A 13,874-nucleotide genomic window follows, 5' to 3' on the forward strand; every position below is an offset into this window, starting at 1 on the left:
GGCAAATGCACGCGGAGGACGCTTTTGTGATAATTACACGTCACAAGCTGTTGCTTTCAGCGGTCCCACTTACGTCACTTGAGTACCATTAGCCTGCCTGTTTGTGCGTCGGAACGGGCTTAGAAGAGTGGGTTGGTGATACAGAAAGGATAATGCAACGGGAAGACCGATATGAGGACATACTGTAGAAGTTCAAGGCCAATTCTGGGTAGGAGTCTGGAGAACAGGACATCGACAATACAGAGAGGCGACTGGACAGCTAATGCATATGATGAGCCCGGTCATGGTGGTCGCTCTTGGTAGAGGCTGTCATAAAATGGCTGGTTAGTATAGTGTACCTCCATCGTAGCCCTGCGAATCTTCGAAGGCGAAGGAAAGGGAAGCCTATGCCTGGGGGTATAACTGAATCACATTGTCACTGGGGGACATAAATACAGGAACCTGGTCATTCTGTTTGGTTGGTTGTACGCAAGGCTGATAATCTTGCTCTTACTTACTTACTTTTATTTTCTTTATTGCTACTGGGGTGGGACTAAGTCCCTTGTACTGCGGCCACTTGTGGCTTATTGTACCAGCCACAGATCATAGGTGAGGGTGATTGTGGAGCAATTGGTGGAATCAAGATTGGCATAGGAAACCGAAGTACTCGGAGAAAACCTGCCCCAGCACCACTTTGTCCACAACAAATCCCACTTGACCCGACCCGGCATCGAACCCGGGTCGCCGCGATGGGAAGCCAGCGACTAACCGCTTGAGCTATGGCGCGCCTCCACTTATTTACCTGCTTATGGAGCTGAGCCCTTCTTGAGAACAAGCCAAATCTGCAGCTACTCAAAAATTTCCCAGCATTTTATGTAACCCGAAGGTTCATTACTGTGTTCATAAGAGTCCTCCACTGGTCCCTATCGTGAGCCAGATCAATAACAATCCATCCCATTCTGTCTCTCTAAGATCCACTTTAATATTGTTCACTCACCTACGCCTTGGTCTTCCCAGTGGTCTCTTTCCTTCTGGAATAATCTTTCTCTATAAGACATTATTGTCACTAAAGTGAAAACCGAATGCAATCTTGCAGAATCATGGTAAGAAAGGTTATGATTCAAAAGGGGCTGTTTTGGCAATGATGATAATTGCGTTTATCACACACAGCGACCAGCGATACCGTCTGACCCACGATGATTAGCATTGCGATAAAAAAGGCACCCTTATGAATACTCCGTATAATAAGTATTGACAGGTGATAACCGAAATAAACTTCCGGTACAATAAGCTGTTTTGAGATGGTAAAGGTAGAGGTGTCCCTGTGCACTACACCATGAGACATAGGAAGCAGTGGAGGTATACCTGCATCATCCTTTCCTCGGAACTAGGTGGAGGTGAAAGATCGGTTTCACGCCTCGGCCACTTCACTGCCGGAGAATAGTCCGCCGGTACCCATTGTATAGGAGGCTGTGGGCACAAAGCTAGTCTCGACGTTGTGAAAGTAAAGTTGACCCTGTGCATAATTAATTAAACACTGTGCCTTGGGGAAGAGAAAATATCTTGCCTTTGACGGGAATCGAATCCCGATTCTTTGGTCGTCCAGCCCGTATCCCAGTTGAGCTCTCCCGAGGTGGCAGTCTAGTGGTACATCCATTTAATGTAAGGTTTCACTGAGTTAATCTTGGATTATTTAATGACGCTTTTCCAATGGAGTATTTTGTACAGCATCAACTGTAGGATGATTATGAACCATGTGATGGGTAAAGTGTGGAATGAATTGTTAGTGGCATCATCTTAAGAAATGTCCCAAGCATTTCCATAGAACATTAGAAGATTTTCTTTTAATTTTTGTCGGAATAGTGGGTCTCTGAACCGAATCTTGACCTGTCCAATGCGAAGCAAGTTCTCTAGCCACTCGACCGAGATTTTGTCAATAGAAGATCCTAAAATTCAATTTATGGCGCAAACCGAAGAGAGTAGAGTTCTTATTTCGTTAAAGAGTTTCAGTAAAGAGAAAAGCAAAAACATGGTAACCGCAATCTGAGGGAATTGAGAATTTTGTGAAACAATTCTACGCCATTTAGATTTTGAACTGAACTTAGAAAGAGCGCTGAAGTTTTGACCCAACGTCCCTTAATATTTATACACTGGATATACCCAGTTCGAAGGCCGTGCCATAGCAAAGGCGGTTAGTCGCTAACTTCCCGCAGCTGCGGCCCAGGTTCGAACCCAGTTTAATTCAGGTAGGATTTGTGGTGGATAAAGTAGCATTTTGTCAGTTTTTCTCCGAGTACTTCGTTTCCCCTGTCAATTCTCATTCCACCCATTGCTCCACAATTATTGTTATAATCGTCTCTGATCAGAGACTGGTACAGTAAGCCAAAGACTGGCCGCAGGATCAAGTGGACTCAATCTCACCTCATGATAAGAAATTAAAAATTGCACGTCGCTTTCGTAACGGGAAAAAAAGAAGTGTTATTTCACATTCTTTCAAGTGTATATATACATTAAATGCAAATTGTATGTGACAATTAAACTTCAGTATTTAAGTTATATTTCATCCTACCCATAACCTTATGCATTCCTCTTCCCCATTCGTGCTACATGTCCTGCCCACCTCATCCTCCTTGACCTGATCAGTCTAATTATATTTGGAGAAGAGTACAAGTTATGAAGCTTCTCACTACGCAGTTTCCTCCAACCTCCTGTCACTTCATCTCTCTCCGGTCCAATATAGGGTTGATGGCAAGATGATTAATGAGCGTGCAAAAATTGGTGGATTGAGAATTGGCCGGGAAACCTGAAAGGACTGGAAGGAAACCTGCCTCAGTGCCATTTTGTACACCACAGATTTTACATAATCAGAACTGGGATCGAACCTGGCTCGCCGCGGTGGGAAGCCGAGTGCTACTCGCCTGAACTATGCCACAAATGTAAGGGAAATTTGAGGTGAAGCTCCAAACAGTTTCCTATCTCATCATTAGACGAATGTCAGTAGTGAGCTTCATGCTCAGGCCGCTTTACCTATGGAGTTGGAGCCTCCGTCGCCCATTGGATAAACGAGTGGCCAGGCCTTCTAGCTGGTCTGTTAGCTTCATGCTCAGGCCGCTTTACCTATGGAGATGGAGACTCCGTCACCCATTGGATAAGCGGGTGCCCAACCTGTCTGCACGGGATGGCTAAAATAAACATTTCCTGCCCCGACATGGAAACACGCCTCAGTTATCCTGCCCGTAGCAAGACACTTTACTGGCTGGCCTATTCCGGTTCGGTTTCTATGAGACGAGCGTTTTACATTAACCTACTTGTGCTCTACAGAAATGTACACATCTGGTCTTAACGACAGGCCTGTGGGTTATATTGTCGATCGATTTTGAATTGAAACTGTTCACGTGACACTAACACAGGGGGAAGAGAAATTGCGTTCCATGCTGATTAAACCAACAGACAGCTGCAACCATAGTGAATTATTATTACTTTATTTCTAAAGCAACTTTGTCGATATTTCTTGTGCGTGCTTTTCATATCATCTTAGTGATTAATGGAAATTAATTATACCGTAAGCAAAATAAACTAATGTCTGTGAGTATATTTACCCTGTTTAGAGTTAAATACAGTATTGTAGTTCTGCTATAGACAGTTATGAAATACTGTTATAATTGTCTTCTGGCTTAATTAAATTATCTCTAAGTACGTTTATATCGAGGCCAATATCAGTGGCCGCGCGGTCTAAGGCATGAACCGTCTTCGCCCGATCGAACACTGGGATCGTGGGTTCGAATTCCACTCAAGGCATGGATGTCTACGCGTTTATTCTGTGTTTGTGTTGTTCTGTGTGTAGGTAGCAGCCTTGCGACGGGCTGATGCCCCATCCAAAGAGCCCTACCCACTGTGTATAAATTAAGGAACTGAAAAAGCGGCCAAGGTCCAATTTTCATGAGTCTGAAGCCACTTAGCTTCCGATGACACAATAGCCGTAACGAAATTCGAAATGCGGTTCTGCACTTCAATTACCGGACAGAATGATAAACAAATATAATCAGTTTAAGATTAGGACCGTACTTCTAAAATAAGACACATTAATACCATTTTTAGGCCTACTGCTGGTCGGAAGAAAAGATGCAGGTATAAAAGCATGTTTCTGTTGAGGCCTGCGTCTGAACTTCTGAGGCAGGGTGTGCTAGGTCTTCAGCGTCCCGACCTGATCGATGCGCAGAAACGATTTTCATATTTAGCGTAATTACATAAAACGAATATGCATACTGTGACATATCACTATCACGTAAGTTGCATAATTTTTAAACGTTTTAAGTATTTAATACATATAAAAGAGTGTGGCAACAGTTGACTTTTTCATAACTGAGTTAAATTGACCGATTATTAAGTTAACTCTTCACTTCTATAACTTAAATATGTACCGTCATCTAGAATCACAATGTTTGCCTTCCATAGAGGAGAAGATATGAAGAAAAGTATTGTCACGTGTCACAGTGGTTAAGACGCGGATTTTGATTGGTAATTGGATTTATTAACAACTACAGGTCGTAACTACAATTTACTATTACGCTGTTGCTGGTTTACACAATGTACAAGTATAGTCACTCCACACTAATCTCTTCAGTCTATCTGCACTGGTCTTCACGAGTTTATAACACGGGAACTATAACAGTCTCACTCCAAATATTACACACGAATAAATCACACGTTTAGTCTTCACGGGCCGACTTCTAGTTCTTCTTCAACTTCGAACATCCCGTGGCTGTCTTGTTGTTTGCTTGTTCGCGTGCTTCTGCCGGTATTATTCGTAACTTGTAACAGCTTTACTTATATAGCCGAGGAACGGACATGGACCTATAGTAAACACATATCACGTGATGTCTATCCAGCCAGCCTATTGGTGCATCAATCGGATCGACAGAAAACATTTTACGTGATCACTGTCCACTGTTGTGACCTCACCGCTGACACGGAAAAAGACAGCTTCCTCTACTGCTGCGTAACCTAGCAACGGACTGTTTACCGAGAATCCGTCTTCGCGGAAACTTATTTACCAACAGGTTGTCTAGCAATAGGCTACATGTACAGTATTTTATTTCGCTTGGACTAGCACCGCATCATCTGTGCTCAGAGGTTTCTGAAGTAAAGCTCTGTGCATTATTCTTCGCCTTCGAACTAGATGAATATGAGCTTCTGGCTTCTTACTCTGCCAGACTTTAACCCGGACAAGTGATCGGTGTTGTGATCATTGGTATTTGGTTATTTAACGACGGTATTTCCGTTTTTTAAATTATGTCGTCGAATACTTAGCGCAGGGATTCGATCCAAGTGCCCTCGAATATGTAGCAGTGTTTTGACCACTCTGCTTTACTATCCAGCCATCTAATATCCATTATAAAATTGCAGCGATATGAACCTTAATTTGAGAGCCTAATATATTTATGGCCACAAATATCGTTCAAGTTATATATCTCTGATATGCTGTAATTTATCATACTTCTGAAAATGTCATAATTATCTGGTACTCTACTTTATGATTGATTATATTTAATATGTTTTATGTAGTAATGTGCAAAATGAGCACTGGGTCGACAAGAAGATTGATAATCGATTCTTGTAACATTAAATTACTCCTGTCTTTCCAGTGCGGATTAACATTTAATGTAGATCGAGTGTTTTATTGTCCAGTGTCTATTTGACACATTCTCAATATGTTTTATATTAATTATAACACGGTCTCTTACAGGAAAGTCGTCCGGAAATGTTCAATATAATTTGTAATGACAATCGTTTACACCGTAATTATTTTTCTTGTCTATCTAGAAATCTACTGAACTCTAGAGTCTTTGTTCTGTAATATTAGGATTCGATTTTTTTTTTTAGGAAATTACTCTTTTTTGCATTTATGATGTTTCGTTGTCATTTTCCCACGATGTCTACCGAAGTCTGGCCATTTCTGTCACAAGTTTATTGCGTAATACGTATATTAAAATTCGGATCATCATAATCCTTACCATTGATAGAAGACTCCTTTCGCGAGCGCGCAACACCAAATCATATTCTAATATAAAATATAATTCCACGGAGACATGAAGAATTTCTTACTTAATCCGTTGGCCGCGCCATAGCTCAAGCGGTTAGTCGCTGGCTTCCCACCGCGGCGGCCCGGGTTCGAGCCCGGGTCTGGTCAAGTGGGATTTGCGATGGACAAAGTGGCGCTGGGGCAGGTTTTATCGGTTTCCCCTGCCAATCTTCATTCCACCGATTGCTCCACAATCACCCTCACCTATCATCTGGGGCTGGTACAATAGGCCAGAAGTGGCCGCAGTGCAAGGGACTTGGCCCCACCCACTAGCAATAAAAAATTACTTAATCCTTTCCTCTTATACCTTTACGGTGTCGAGGTTTTTTTTTTCATTTTGATCATTTTACAGACCTAATCACAGGACAACACATACACATACTAAACATCCCACGATCTCGGCTTCCGAGCGAGCGAAGACAGTACATGCCTTAGACCACTCGGCTACTGTGACCAGTTTGAAGCGTTTCACCCTTTCGAAATACACATGCTTTTGTAGAATCCGGCTGCTTGAGAATGTTATAAGAGATAAAGCGATTCCGTCTAGTGTGACTGGTAAAGTTTTCTTACTTCAATTCTTAACGCCCTTAAATATTTCGATCCTTAGAGACTGCCATCAGAGGGACATCGGTACTGTTCGGAAACCGCTATTACAATGGGTGTTTTGAATATTAAAATATATATACATACAGTGTTTACATTGCACAAATAGATATAATGCAAACACTGTGTGTATATACATTTTAACATTCAGAACACCCTTTGTAATAGTGGTTTCCAAACAGTATCGATGTCCCTCTGATGATGTTCTCTAAGGACCGAAACACGTAAGGGCGTTAAGAATTGAAGTAAGAAAAACTTCACCAGTCACACTGGACGGAATTGTTTTATCTTTTATAATATTGTTAGTGTGATGGACCAGAATGAAACAAGTTAAAAACTTAAGAATGTGTTTAGAAGTCTGACCATTGAACCCAATCCTGGGCCAGTTAAATTCTAGCAAGATTCTCATGCATGTACCGCACCGCTACTGTAATCACCCAATTTAATCTAGATCACGTAAATTTCGAACACAGACGTAACTTAAAAAATGTGGGCTAAGCTCATTGTATACAGGTTCCAAAATCAATTTCCAAAATTTTCTTGAATAATTAAATGCATGAAGAAGAGAGGTGAACGGTTGTGGTAACATTGATATGAGAATAATATACAAATTGTGCTCTGTCTTGAACATACGGCTTCTTCTTTTCTAATAATAATAATAATAATAATAATAATAATAATAATAATAATAATAATAATAATAATNACAAAATACAAATATGACAAATCTGTGAGCATAAATCTAAAGAAGACTTAAATATATACGTACTACATTTATGAATTATTACGAGTGTTGTTAATACTATTAGTAACTAAATACTAAGATAAGGGTTTAGCTGTGGACAGTTAACCAGTGGGCAACGGAAACTGAAGGATCTTCATTGCTAAGGTTCGTTACCAGGAGAGGTCTAGTGAAGACACTGCAGATGAACAGCCATTGTGGAGAGCTGTTACGACGTAAAGGCAATTGAAATTAGGTTGAGAGAACTTAGTTTGGAGTGATTTGTAGTGTGGAAATCAGTAATAGTGCAATAATTATTTTTAGTTACGATCTGCATGTAGCCAATAAATCTACTCGCCAATTCATACCTCGTCTGTAATCACTAATACACGTGACAGTAATAATAATTTCTAACATTTTTTTCCTTGGCACTACAGCCCCAGTGGGCCTAGGCCTACCTCCATGAACTTCTCCGTTCACTTCGGTTTTTCTTGATCTTACGCATTCGGTAGGACTCCTTGGGCGGGTGATCAGCTCGTCGCAAGGCCTCTACCTGTACACAAACACAGAAAAACGCACACACACAAACTAAACATCCATGCCCTGAGTGGGATTCTAACCCACGATCCCGGTTTCCAAGCGAGCGAAGACAGTACATGCCTTAGACCGCTCGGCTACCGTAACCGGCAATTTCTAACATTATTAAGCAAAAATACTAAGTAAACTGAAAGATGAAATTCAGATTATACAAGGATAAATTATATGCTTAAATTCCAGCTATCTGACAGTGCTGAGCACTTCCACAGTAACCACTGGGCTGTCTCTGTACCTCTCAAAACGCAGTTCTCTGTCACTCATGACAGGAACAGCCTTTGTTTCATGTAACTTTTCGTGGACATTAGCACCTCTAAGCAGGTAACAGGTATACTTCCTGCAGGCCACAATTCAGCGTTGGGAAAGTGACTGCTGAGCTGTAAGCACCACAATGTTATCAAAGGAAACTGCGGAGACAAGAAACAAGCTGTAATTACCCGAAGCTGTTCCGACTCAAATATTGGGTTGGCTGGTTCTCTAAGGCAGAGGCTGGGGTCAGCTTGTTTGGATAGGAGAGCCATCTTATCCACCTTGTGTTTCAGCTCAGTTCCCAGTGTCCACGCTGTTTCGAATAAAGGCTTTTGGGCTAATACACATTCGTGATTACCGTCTTTGTAAGCACGTGTAACTGTCAATCAAATTGTTTGTCTTGGAACTGTGTTTGTTATCATAGCGAACAGTTCATATTAGATTCTGCATATTACGTCTGGGTTTTGCAGGGAATTAACTGAACACAGGTCTCCGGTGCGTGTATGCGATCTTAAGACCAGCGAACTCTATCTTCAAATCATTTTAAACAATTTTCATTTTCACTGAGTTATTCACGAAGTTAAGTGAACCTGTGCTTTAATTCATGCGACTTAAGCATTTCAGTAGAATGCCTTTTAAGTATATTACACCCTAGGAGTAAATACTTACTCAAGTTAAGGCCGCGCCTTAGCTCAAGCGGTTAGTCGCTGGCTTCCCACCGCGGCGGCCCGGGTTCGATCCCGGGTGTGGTCAGTTGGGATTTGTGGTGGACAAAGTGGCGCTGTCGAGGGTTTTCTTCGAGTACTTCGGTTTCCACTGCGAATCTTCATTTCACCAAATTCTCCAACATCAAAATCACCCGGGTCAGGCTACAATAGACCAATCAGTGGCCGTTGTGCCAAGTGGACCCAGTTGGACTCCACCCCCAACTAAACTCCGTGATTTTAGTCCGCAAGCGAACTATACCGACCGAAGCCCCCACTAAGCGAATTAAAAAAAACCCACTCAAGTTAAGAACAAGAAGAAAAATAGGTATTAATTTTGAGGTCATATAATGCCCTCTCGACTGCCTAAGTTATATGAAATCGTACAGTGTGACGAGTGCGAGTGAAGAATTGGAAATTGTGTGGATAGGACCGATAGGGGTTTGGTTTACGCACTCTCCTAGGATTTGCCCTGCGCGACTTAAGAAAAGCGTGTTATTCCTACACCGAACCAACGTACAGTGTAGAACACACCAGACGTATATCCGCCAAATTGTATGATTATATAAAGATACATATCGTGAAAATAGCGTACCAGTATACCACACATTAACAACCAGTAGATCACAGAAACTTGTCTTTGGGCTCCACAACCGGGCTTACTACGTAGAAAGCGTCTAAAACAGAGACCTACAAACATACATGCCCAACGTTTCTTCACTGTAGACACACTAACAACCAGTACATCATAGAAACTTATCTCTGGGCTCCCCAAGCCGGGCTTACTGCGTAGAAAGCTTCTACAACAAGACCTACAAACATACATGCCCAACGTTTCTTCACTGTAGCAGTGAAATCCTTAAATATTGAAGTTGACATACACATTCTTAACTTACCATACTGAAAAAATGACAGTGGTACGCAAAAACATTTGAAAATACGCGTATGCAGTACCTGGTTGCGCTTCCGTTACAGAACGCGCTTGTTCTTTTGTTCACAGATGTTACAACAATTCCGTTGCAGACCGTGCTGTCTGAAGCAGGCTCCAACGTAACTCTTGCCTGTCCAGGAGTGACAGAACACTCGTTGGTGCTTATGTTAGAATGGCGCTCACATGTAAAACTCGTGGAATACATGGGTGAGAGTACAACTGTGTGGGAACACAGACATCGCATCACGCTGCTCCCGGACACATTTTCCCTGCATTTTCATCCCGTCACTGCCGAGGACAGCGCGGAATATAGCTGTCTCGTCAACAATCGCCCCAAACCAGAAGCTGTTGTCAGGCTCGTCGTACAAGGTAAGTTTAACAAGATAATTTCCTAACATTGTGTACTTAATTAGTTATTTTTGTTAAACTGTATACAGCTTCTGATTTATGTTGGGATAGGAAACATGCCACACATTTAAGGATGAATATTGGATAGATCACGGACCATGCAAGTTGTATATACATGAAATATGGCATTTTTCTTTATCAGTCAAGTATAATTTGGCAGCGCTTGATATTTTTACATATTATATGCAATATAAGATGCTTCTCTCTAACGCTTCTTTCCGTCTTTTCTGTATTCCTGTTTCTAGGAGACCACATATGGTGTAATGCATAAAACGATGCACACAGTCATCGTCGTTAGAGAGACATGTACGTTTAGTGCATAAAGCTAGCTGTTTGGTATTTACGAATATTATCACCATGGATATCCACGGCAGCAAATGAAAGGGGAGACTTGGTGTCGAATAATTTCGTTTTCAGACCCTGGTAACTAAGAAAATGCGTTTATTTGATTTATGTGTCAGTGGGAAGCACAAAGTAATCTTAGGCGATATTGGTGTCTGGCAGCGCTGAAGACGTCACAGCCCTTTTGGTAGGGCTACGTACTTGTCATTGAGGTTCCACTTCTGTGTTCCTTTGTTTGTTCATTGAAATCTTAATGTTATAGTTCAACCCACTGAATGTATAAAGGTTCACCTTTGCTATTTCGAAAGTTAGATCATGTTTTCGCTTTGTGTTAGAAAATTAAAATATTCTGAGTGGAAGAGGTGACTGATGATAATTTGTAATGCGGAACTTTCCTGTAACGCTGGGTAATAAGGAATGACAGCATGCTGGACTGAGGCAGTGAACCTGCTCCTTCACTAGGTGTGCAGAAACAGAAACGCGTGTCTGCGCATATAGGCCTGCTACACTACGTAAGGCATGTTTGTCTGAGGGCCAGGATACAGTGTATGGAACCATGTTGAAGTGGCAGCCTTCTGCGAGGTCTTTAGCTGAAAATAGTTTACACTTGCAGGTGAATTTTCATCCAGCATTGCATCAGAATTGAAGGCTGTGAACACAGAACACCCAAGTATAGAATGAATAGTTGACATAACGCAGGTAAAGGTTTCCCTATACCTTGAGTAATTAAGCACCACGTTATAAAGACGTATGGGGTAGTGGACGTACAGCTCCACCACTCCTACCCTTGGCACCATATGGTGCTAAGTGCTCAACTTCACACCTCTGCCGGTTTATTCCCAGGGAAACAACACCGGTATCTCTTGTGGGGGTGTGTCCCAGAGCCGGCCTGGACTTTATGCGCAAGAGAAAATGTCTCGAACCCTGACTCCTGGGCCGTCGATCCCGCAGCCGAGTCGCTATATCGACTGAACTACAGAAATGGAAAATAATAGATAAGGGAAGTTAACAGTACGAAAGCTAATGTAACAGACAGTGAGACAGTATTTCAGGTAGCATGCCCACACTTATGCCTGGGCAAACAAGTGTTGGCTTCCCTTTGGGTCATACAACCAATGTTTAGTTTGCATTTATATTCTATAAAAATATCTTACAGTTTACAGTAATTGTAAGCTTAAATTGCTGGAGCTTTTGCACAGAGAGTGATGCGTAATTTGTGCAATTATAAACTTGTGTGCATAAGTTCATCCTCCGGTTTGATATAAATTTGCATTCGTAGAGGTTAGAATTGCTGTGCGGGCGATTGACAGTTTCCATTATAAGAAATTAAAATAACTGGCACAAGAAATTCTGGATTAATGTCTCTTAAACGAAGTATATCATATAAAAGTTTGACTATTTTTCAACGCTCCCACACGGACTTAAGTCCAAGAAATGCTGCCGTGTACGTGTGTTTACTTTGAGGTACGTTAGCGGACTCTGCCTATAATTCTGCTCTAGTCATGACGTTAGGATTTATCAAAACACCTTGTATACGCCCCATGTGCATAGGGCACCCTATGCAGTAGGTACAGTAGACTCTTAATCTGGCTCTAATGGTAGCCGGAGGCTGAAGCTTGCCTCTTACCACCTTCATGGCCGGATTCTAAGTACTGGGATAATTTGAAGTTTTATTACTTTATTTAAAACTCTGATGCTGTAACCGTGGCTCACCCTTTCCTCTCGCGATACCAACGTCTAATTCTGACTTGCGATCTGCTGTACACAAGATAGATGATTGATGACAATCAAGACGGGGTTACAGTACGTGATTCCGGACTTGTGTCCTTTGTAGTTGACTTTTCTGAATTTAAGCTGATGAATATTGTGCTTATGTTTTCAGTTGGATCCCTGAAATTCCAGTTTAGTAATAGATTATAAATTTTGTTGAGAAGCGCCCCTTTTAATTAGACAATACTAAACAAATTTTTCATGTATATGAGCTATGTTGACAGATGGAAGGCTTGGCCAAAATGTGGATTTAGAAAACTCACTGTCTTCACAGAAATACCTTTTAATTTTTTATGAAGTTTTAACATTTTTTGCTATCCAAAATGCGCCCTCTAAGACCTGACACAGATTGCCAGTCCATGAGCTTCGTGCAGGTTTACGAAACGAATTGAAAAATTTCTTTTTATTCAAAATTATAGAAACTAAAATAAAATGTTTGGAATGTTTGCGAAGGCTGCAGACTTCATCTAGAGAGAACTGTCAGAGATTAAAACCAGAAGAAAGAAAGACATTTGACGTACAAAGATGCGGTGACGGAAATAGTTTTGACATTTCTTGTGGTTGCAGTTCACACATTTCAAAATTGATTCTTAAGAATTCCACCTGGAGCTGGGTTACGTTAAAGAGCCCCAGTCGTGCAGAAGAATAGGAATGCGAAAACGGTGGAAACATATGGATATGCAAATTAATTCTTCTGGCAAGTTAATTACTGTTCGGATTTTAAGAACTGAAATATATACAGTAATTTAGAATTACGAGTAATAAAACATCGACCGATACATTTGATAGGTGAATGGTTGGATACGTGTAGAACTCAGTTCCCGTTTTGCGTTTTTATGTTTATTCCAAATGAATACAGGGCCTGGCACCAGAACTCTGCTACGTAGAAGTAATTTATTTTTCTTTAATTTCATTTTTATGAACCTTAAGCAAAACTCTGTTATTCTGACTTCCATTAGTCTCGTGTTGAGAGTTTTCTGATTGTTTTATAATTTTTGAGAACAGGAATGATCACGTTTTGTCGTCATTTTTTCGTAATACAATTACGGACTGGGTAGTTTAATAGTTCTGTTGTCATCACAAACTACTGCTGTCTGTTTCCAGAAGAGTAGTCACTACAAAGCGAAGGGAACCCCACGCCACACCCAAAATAGGTCTTCAGTCAGAATGAAGTCCTCACGGATATCGGGGCTGACATTACATGAAAATATGAGGCAATTTCCATTTTAAAAATTTTATAGAATTGTTATTCAATGTGTTATGAATTTACATGTGACCCTTGTTTGGCCTGCTTCAGCTTTGTAGTTTTGTCTGTTGTAGGAGCATTAAAGGATGAATTGTACGAGTAAATGACAGGTATCATCCTATATATATCTTTCCGAATTATATTTATCTGCTATAACAACATTCATCATCATCATCATCAGTAATCTGTCAAGACGACAGGTCCACAGTCTCTTTCAAAACAATTCCTCCACTTAATGCGATCTA

General features: G+C 41.1%; 1 protein-coding gene across 1 annotated transcript in view; it reads left to right on the top strand.

Moving 5' to 3' along the window:
• LOC111875417 overlaps positions 1-10,596 on the top strand; it is a 213,921-nt gene extending 203,325 nt beyond the window's left edge. Inside the window, exons 2-3 of the mRNA XM_033755805.1 lie at positions 9,933-10,232; positions 10,517-10,596. Coding sequence (XP_033611696.1) covers positions 9,933-10,232; positions 10,517-10,542 — 326 coding nt within the window. The 3' untranslated portion in view covers positions 10,543-10,596. The remainder of the gene's footprint in view (positions 1-9,932; positions 10,233-10,516) is intronic.
• Positions 10,597-13,874: the final 3,278 nt, after the last annotated feature.

Source organism: Cryptotermes secundus, unplaced genomic scaffold (genome assembly GCF_002891405.2).
Source record: "Cryptotermes secundus unplaced genomic scaffold, Csec_1.0 scaffold78, whole genome shotgun sequence".
NCBI lineage: Eukaryota > Metazoa > Arthropoda > Insecta > Blattodea > Kalotermitidae > Cryptotermes > Cryptotermes secundus.